Raw genomic sequence first — 9,213 nt, forward strand, 5'->3', positions numbered from 1 at the left:
CAGTGGGATACTTAGAAGACAGCACATGGGAAAAACCCAGCCCTGGGGATGCATATTTACTGTAGCTGGAGACTTCCTATTCACAGCAATAACCCTTCCCTCTAGCTTGGGGAAATTTGGGGGTGAGGAAGAGTTGTCCCACAGAGACATGACATCAGCTAAAGAAAAGGCAAGTGAATGCAAAAGTCAAAGTGGTTGGACTTCAGATATCACCATAAAAAAGGAGAAAAACCCACATAACTGAACTAGCCCTGTCAGAATACCAGTTGCCCAAGACTAAGACAAACAAAGGGAATGGGACTAAAAAATGAATATAAACCACACACTATAGCCCAAAGCATTTGAGAAAGTGTGCTCTAGAAGGATGACTTCAAATTGGAAATTCAGTTTTATTGTGTGTCTATCTGGAGAGATGTCCCTTTAAAACAATTTAAAAGCAAACAATACATACAGGGGATCTGATAGGTACTATTAAAGAGGAGAATGCTTTAGAGGAATATGATCCCATGACATCTCTTGTATCCCTAGTACTTGTTAATCATTACTTTCCATCTACAGGACAATGAAGTGAGGCAGCATTACTTGGAAATTAGTAATTTGTTTCTTACTACATTGAAAACTTCCATGATGAACCTAAGGGAACAACACTACTAGTTAACTTTAGCAAGGCTTTATGAATGCACTGAAGGTCACTTTATTATGACATTCAGCTGCTCCCAACTCAAGTAGGACCCACATAATACAAGCCACCAACCAACCCGCCCATCCCAAAAAGCAAAACATCCCTACCAGCAAAGCTCCAGAGCAGTTTGGAGGTGCCCCAGGAAGGCTTCAGCAGAATTAGGCATTGCAAAGCACATAGTGTTAGTGGACAGCCATATTTCAAGTGTTCATAGTGAGCTTGTCACCAAGAAGTCAGAGCAAGTATGCACTGCAATTCAAAGCTGGGCAAAGGAAAACCAAGCAAGGATGCCTATGAAACACAGAAGGGCTTCCCAGAAGAGATGGAAATGTCACAACACAATTCAAGGGACAATCTCTCCTTGTCACAGGGCTGGAATGAGTATTCCCAGCAGAAAAGAGGAGCCCAACTCAATCTCTTTGCATAGTCACAAAACTGCAGGTATTTCAGAGGTGGCAATGGAGAATAACCTCATTTTCAACAGTGACAGAAGACAAACACCAGAGTATTAACAACCCTGCTTTGCTTCCAGCATAACTACCTTCCAAGCTCTTAAACACAGAAACAAACGTCACTTGCCATGTAAGTTACTAAGTGGGGGAAAGAAAAACCATCTAACATCACAAGACAGCAGCATGAATATTACAACACATTCATAATTCAAGCATTTTGTTTTATGCAGCAGCCTCCCAACCTCAGCTGAGATGTTGGTATGGTGATGCTCGAGCAATAGGCAGGTCTAGAAACGTCAGTCCCAAATAGCTTATTGTTCAAGCCTATGTACAGGGCAGCCTTGAACTGCAGCTCAGAAGTAACTGCTTCAGAAAAGTTGTGGCATGCTTCCTTTCTTTCAATAAATCTAAGTTAAAGTCTTGAAACTCAAGTGAGGGCTTCAGCCATATCAACATCCTTTGCCGGTGGGAAGTTGAACAGTCAGAAAAAGAAAGCAGGCATGCCTCCCTGCCCTTGCAGAGGCATGCATTTAAAAATCTAATCAGATTAAAAAAAATAGGCAAGAAAAAAAAAAGGGTCAGAAAATAGCTTACAAAACAGAATCACCAGAAAGGTCAGAGTAGGCTGTCAAGGGCTGCTTCCAGCTAAGTACAGCTGCTGAAGTCATTAGACAGTGTCACCCCACCCTTGGGCTCCCAGGGGCAAGAGCAGAGGAAGGAGGGCTCCTCCTCATCTCCTGCTGACCCAGCTGCTTCTGGTGCAAGTGTAAATTCTCTCCATCCATTCAACATTCTGCAAATAGGCCAGTGGAAGAGGGAGTGCCTGTTTGCAGGGTTGGTCAGGCACCATATTCCCAGAAAGGACCTGAACTTGGCTAGAACAAGTTACCACATCCAGTTTTACCTCTCCACTCTAAGCTTGTCTCAGGCTTCCCCTGGAGCCAGCAAAGACCCTGGATTAGTCTAAATGTGCCTGTCCATCCTACTGATACTCTATTTCCATTGACTGCTTTGAAACAAGGCACCCAGGCTCCCTCTATACATGCCAGCTTCCAGGCAGCTAAAGTTTGAAATAAAACCCACCCTTCACAACCATGTGCACCAAACAGGATACTTTGCTTATAATGTTGCAAAACAAAGCAAGAGAAAAAGCAACCTTGATCACTACCTCCAAAAGCCTGAAGACAAAGACACTGCTGCAGTGAGACAACCAAGTGCCATTGAGCATCCTTACCCTCCACACAGACATCTCTGAAACACTGCCTGCACAGAGGAGCCCTTCTCCAGCCCCTCAGCTGCAAGTGTTTGAAGGAGAAAAGCACCTCTGCTTTGCCAGCATTTTCCTTGTTTGGAGAGAAAACTTCTACAAACACTGTTTTTTAGGACATTAAACAACTTTCCAGTAACTCCTAGCCAAAAATTCCTAATCACCCACCCTGCCTCCTCAGATGGCCTGTGTTTGTCTGCCTTAATACATACGCTGGGCAGAAAACTGCAGCAGGACAGGAACTGATTCATAAGTGGATCACATATCCTCCGCTGCAGGGCTGGTGACAGGGCCAGAAAGGCAGGACACACAGCAAGGCAGCACTGTGTTCAGAATAGGGCACTGGAGTCTACAGATGTCTCTTTTTGAAGAAGAGGTTTGGGGTGGTCCTCCCTTGAACTCAGCTCTGCTTGTTACAGCATTATGAACACTGGTGCATACAGGAGTAGTTACACAAGCTATCCCAGGTATTTAGTGGTGGCCACTCACCTAAACCTGTCCTCTGGGATGAAGCCACTGGTACTAGAGGAAAGAAGTTCGACCTACATAAGTGTTTGCTTCTCCTCCTCAAATTCCAGGCACAGCTCAAGGACTGATGAAGAGAAGGGGCTGCTGTATGAGGGAGTATTTACTTTTTATATCAGACCATGGTCTCTTACAAGGTTTAAAATTCAAATGCACAGCCATGCTGGGGAGAAATGGAAATGCAGAGAACAAAAGTGGCAAACAGCTCAGAGCAAACAGCAGGGCAGGGCTGGATGTACAAACAGACATCAAGTCCTGCATCACATTTGATGGACCACGCTTTCTTGAAACGCTTTATATAAAAAAAAAAAGAGCTTTCCAGGGAAAGCCAGGATGCACAATTACACCTGAAATAAAGCATGATATTGGCAATTAGGCATACTGTGTCTGGCAACCCATCCGACCAGTGGATGCAAAGTTATTGACAATTCATTAGCAAACATGGTAACTGCATTTGCAATTTGGTGTACAGCTACATCTACATTTGAAGCCTAGGAAACTGCTAGTGTATCACTTATCTGTTAGAATAAACAGAAGTGTACTAGGTTTTGGCTGGCTTTTGCAAGATAATACTAATGCTCAGAGACATTTGCTAGCAGTGCACAGTGCCATGCTCCTTCCATGTACAAGAGGAGGAAGCATGAAGACAACATCATCCTAGAGAAAGGGGTAGAGCAACAGAAAGCAGATGCAAGACAGAAACAGTGGCCTTTACAGAATTCAAAACAAAAACCTCACCAGTGCTAAAGAAAGGGGACGAAAAATCAATACTACTTGCAAAAAACAGGCATGGCAGAGGGGATATAGGGATGAAAGACTGATCCATGAGTTGCAAAAAAAAACCCCATGTTTTGCTGTTTCTACCTGAAACACTTTAAGAGTGCACCTTTAGCCAAGATGGAGTAGTTAACCATGAAAGCAATCTTGGCCCGATTTGGTACCAAATAAACCCCCTTACTTAACCCTTGAAAGCAACACCTTCAAATAAAGGTTACTGTGTTCCCCATGAAGAGGCAGAAGCCTAACTCAAAAAGCTCTCAATCTAAGAAGAGGGAGGGAGTTTGCAGTGCACTCACAGGAGTCAGTCTTAAAAGAGCCATGGCCTCTCTATATCCCTCTCCTAGATCACGACCGCAGCCAGTGAGCAGCACAAGTGAAACCAAATGGCATAGCCAAGCACTTTGCCAGGCACACACACGAATCTCCTGACACTGTGTGGACAACCAGCAAGTCCCAAGACCCCTAAACCAGGGCACCCAGATGAGCAGAGACCTTGCTTATAGTGATACTTCAGTGCCATGCCCCACATGCCAGCAAAGGAGAGAAGAGCAGCCTCCCTTCCCAGAGATCCCTTTGGGTCCTGATAGTTATGCTAGCCATAATAGCTTTGCTTTACGTATTGCGTGTAATATAATACTGGAAATTGGTCTGCAGTTATGTAATTGCAAAGGAAATGGGTACAGTCCTGCTCAGCCCAGCTGAAAACGCTGTCCTATGATGCCTCCACCAGATACAGCTCCTTGAGGCTGCAAGGGAAGAGCACCCATCCTGCCAGCGAGCAGAGAAGCAGCAGAGGCAGAGGTGCTCGGGAGTACACTTATACTTTACCATCTGTCAGGTTTTTCCATTGCAAACACTGCCGCCACAGTTTATAGCTTGACCATTTCAAGCCACATCCATGCAAAACTTGGCGGAGAGGGAGCTGCTGTGGCTCAGTCCCTCCCCCTTCTACCTTAAAGAAATCTATGTCAGATTCCTGCTTTAAAGTCATAACATTTTTTTTCTGCAGCAGAAATATAATTAAGGCATTCCACAAGGCTTTTTTGGTTAAGGTTTAAAAGAAGCCTATGTACTTGACAGAGAAGACTGGAGTCAACTATTCACATTGTTATTCCAAAAGAGCTCAGAACTGTTTAGATAGTGCTGGACAGTACAGGTTGGTTACACAGTGCTTTTAAACAAATCACAGTCACTTCTAGCAAGGAACACAAGCCCTGTAAACTACAGCCTGTTCCCAGACACCATCTGTAGAGACTGTAAACCTCCGTTTTTCTCCTGATGCATTTGTGACCATTGCTATGTGCAGATTTTTCTCCTCAGCTACAGAAAGAAAGAAACATCCATCGATACATTAGGCACACTGTGGGTCTTCTGCTCATGTAACTAGAATGAACATCTGAAGGACAATTTTTGTTGAGTCAAGATAGCTATTTGCTGCAAAAACCAAGTGCCAAAGTCTCAGAGCTCATACATTACTAAATAATTTGTTCTGAAGTATAGAAGTTCAGATTTCTTCCAGTCTAGCAAGGTTTACTTCTGTGGCAATTGCAACAACAGTGAGGTTACAGTGACCCATGGGCTTCATAACCAAGATGAAGGGTTTCAGAAATTAGTCACCACAAAAGCAAGGTCAGTATAGCCTATAAGTCATAATACTGAACAGAAGTTTCAACTCCAAATTATGTCCAACTCATAACTTTCACTGGCACAATAATGAAGACAACCTTACCTAACTCTTTTTGTGAAGGAGAAAACTAAGTGTGAGACAAGGTCCTAGTAAATGGGCTTGCACATATCTGTCTGTGAGACGCCTTAAATACCATCTCTTAAATGGGAAAAGTAACACTGAATAATACTATACAGTAAATGCGACACACTTAAGATGAAGTTAACGTAGCTTGATGATAACCAGATAAGACTTCAATAAATCAAATACCAGTTGTTTTTTTTCCCCTCCTTCTACCTCTGCCCTATACACTGGCCTTTGAAAGCAGAGCTTACTTCCTTTTGAGGGGTACACAATTTGGAGGCAAACAGAGAAGATGGTAACTCTAGCTCAGGTCTTAGAAGTGTTCAGAAGAAAACATCCAGCAGGACATGAAGCAGGCACCATTGTTTGGAAATGAGGTTTGAGCTTCCTTGTGTGAAAAGCATAGGGACATTTGATCAGTAAAGAGAAAGCGTTTCTTCCCTACAAAGCCATGCAACAGAGCCAAGTTAGGGTTTTTCCCCACTCCAGGAAACAAAAGAACCATTAATTGTCCCTAAGCAAGCAACCCTATTCAGGCAAGGTTTTAAAAATCAAGCAGTCATCTGTGCCTTTTCATATCTAGCTTCCCTAAAATACAGCTAAGAAAACCCAAACCAGACATATGATATACTATATGCACGTATATACACAAGGAAGTTTGAGATACTGGCCCAGCGCATCCAATGCGCATTGTCCAGTCTGATGGGATTTCTCAGCCATGCAGCCAAAATGCTGCCTAGCCATATTTCCTTCCTTTCATTGAAGAAACTGTCCCAGCTGTAGGTGACATCGGTAACACCTTACATCACCTTTGTCTGTCTGGATCAGGAGAAGAACAAGCTTAGTTTATACAATCACAGCTATAGTTTCACAACACTTATTGAGTCCACATAACCATACAGTCCAATGAATTACTACACATGCACAGTCAAATAATCTTATTTTCTTGAAAAGTATACCCCCATGTTCTTAGAAGTCATAACCACATCTTCTAGGCTTGTTTGCCTACACTAAGCAGATACCCAAATTCAAACAATAACTCACGAGTTTTAAAAGCTGACACTTGAGAAACTTTTGCTAATTTCATTACATGCCATTTGTAGGTTCAGAGACAAGTCGTCATAGCATTAAAGTAATTCTGTGGTATCCATAACCTAGGAGAAAGTGAGACTGTCTGTAGCCCTGTTCTTGGAATAGCTAAAACATGATTTCCTTTCCAGAACAGTTTAGACAAGCATCCGAAGCAAATGATGCTCTCTCCATCACCAATCTGTGACTTACTATTATTTTTTTTAATATATAGATATATCTTGTTTTTAATATATATGTGTGTGTATATATCTAAATAAATACATATATATATGGCCAAAATCACAGCATGGAGTTCAGGGCTTCAGGTTTCCTTCCTTGTTCACATAGACATTAAGAAATCTGGCTGCTAAGCATCAGAATATGGTCTTAAAAACTGTAATCCTTGAATTTGGATGTTTCCTGAGAGGAGTTACATTTCTGGACTCACTAATTAAATTCAAACCCTTACACTCTCCATTTATATCTCCACATACCACGTGGTTCAATACAATACAGTGTTAACTGTGCAAGGCAGAGAGGCCACATTAAAAGAACACACAAAGGAACTGTAATTTGGAATTCACACACTGCTTGCATTATTTAACAGCCCAATTCCCTTGGCTCCATAAGCCATTATCCAAGACAGGGATATCATGGATATGAATGTAAGCTGCTGCAATAAACAGGCTTGTTCTGACAGCAGAAACACCTGCTATTGACAATGAGGAGTCCTCAGGCTTGGAAGGGAGGATGCTTGTCCACTAACCGAGACACAGGTTAAGTTAAGATATTTTTCCCCTTCAATCATAATGATTGCTTTAAAGTAAGGCAGATAAGCATTTTGGCCACTACTAGTTTTGCAAGTGATACAGTCAGTACCCAGGAGACAGGCATTTCTGTTCACACTAGCCAGTGCATTTCCACACACTATCCTTTTGGACGACACTAAATCACCAGCCAGCAACTGACTGCATCACTGAGCCAAACAAGCATTAGGCTCTCATACAGCAAAGAAATTACGACTCCATTAAAGGAAGAAAAAAACAAAACAAAACCATCCAATGCATGGTCATCATTGTGGATAACCTGACTCAGAGCTCTGGAAGATGGATCTGAGTCCCAGACCAGGGTGCCCTGGTTCCCCCAAGCTCTGGCATGCCCAGCTCATTCCAGAGCCAGCCATCGTGAGAGCCCGCATGGGGAAGTACCACGATGTGAGCCTTCGCTTGAATGGCTCTAAATGCCAGCAGCTCTTCTGGATGAGGACACACAAGTCACGAGTGGGCTGGAAACCAGTCCTGGACAACAGCTCTGGATTAATACACAAGGAGTGCTGGAGGGGAGGAGGGGGAGCTGCTGAAGACAGGCAGTTATTCAAACCAGCTGCTAACCAGCTCCAACCACTCACATGTACACAGACTCCTGCGTTTATTCAGCCTGATTCAAAGCTACCAGGCATCCAAGAGTTAAAGTACACAAAAGACATCTATACAAACACTTGCCAAAAATTCCATTTTTCAAGTGGAAGCTGATTGTTCCACTGATGGCAGAAGGGATTTCATCTTGCTTTTACATGACAGTCTGTCTCCTTGCCTCAAAATTCCCCAATTAACACTTCTGCAAGAAGTTTTGAAACTCTGCATGACCACGTATTTATCTACGCACATTCTCTCCCCTCCCTACCAAGCTCTGGGCCACGGGCTAAGCTGTCAAGCCAAGTTTCATCCCAAGCAATTTTTAAACACTCATCCTATAAATCCTCCAAAAAGGGAGTTAGTAATGGAAATGCTGACAGAGACTTAAAGAGACAGCAGTGTAACTATGTCAGTCTACCATACATCAGCTTCATTAGCTGCAGATCCTTCTCTCCTTCACCTTCATTTTCCATTAGCGCACTTTGGCTAATTAACACACAAAACCTATGAAACATTCTTACAGTAGAAGGCAACATTTGGCCCCCAGCCCAAATCAACATTGAGAAACTTTAACATCCAGACATAGTAACTGTACCAGATGGAGCTAACGTACAGCTACAAGTAGTGATGAGGAAACCGAAAGAAGAGGCACACATGCAAAAATCGGACCATTGGAAGGGAGAAAAGCAGCAAGTGTGTCTTACCGCTTTCATTTTTCTCTATGACATCCACGACCTCTCCAGCCTGGAGGCTGATCTCGGAGTTCTCCTGCTTCTCATAGTTGGACACCACCACATATTGCTCCAGGATCATGGGTTCAGAGCTAGCATCAGCACCTGGGGAAGGGAAAAAGCAAGCCGTAAGCCAGCTTCCAGCCATGGCTCCTTGAGAGCGACCTCCGTCCATCCGATTCACAACAGGCCAACTTGTCACCACAGCCAAGCGAATCAGCAAACAACCTTGGCTCGCAGCATATCCCCAAATGGCTGGCCATATAGAAACAGCCTCCTCTGGCCCACAACCCAGCAGCACAGAGGGACATTGGAGAGAAGAAAAAGAAAAAAGGGGAGAAAAAAAAAATATGAAAGGGAGCTGAAAACAGTGAGTTAGTTGCAAAGTTTCATGATGGATTCTGAAAATAAACCTCGTCCCAACATGGTTTCCACAATCCTTGCTCCCAATCAGAGAGAAAAATCCTGGGCAGAAGCAGCATAAATCCACAGCTGAGCCATCCCCCCAGTAAACCCAAAGAAAAAAAACAGCTCTCCCCT

General features: G+C 43.3%; 1 protein-coding gene across 1 annotated transcript in view; it reads right to left on the reverse strand.

The window, feature by feature from the left end:
- SH3PXD2A (SH3 and PX domains 2A) overlaps positions 1-9,213 on the reverse strand; it is a 182,044-nt gene that overhangs the window by 55,340 nt on the left and 117,491 nt on the right. Inside the window, exon 5 of the mRNA XM_009705187.1 lies at positions 8,647-8,778. Coding sequence (XP_009703489.1) covers positions 8,647-8,778 — 132 coding nt within the window. The remainder of the gene's footprint in view (positions 1-8,646; positions 8,779-9,213) is intronic.

The sequence above is a fragment of the Cariama cristata genome, unplaced genomic scaffold (genome assembly GCF_000690535.1).
Source record: "Cariama cristata isolate BGI_N322 unplaced genomic scaffold, ASM69053v1 scaffold9588, whole genome shotgun sequence".
Classification (NCBI taxonomy): Eukaryota; Metazoa; Chordata; class Aves; order Cariamiformes; family Cariamidae; genus Cariama; species Cariama cristata.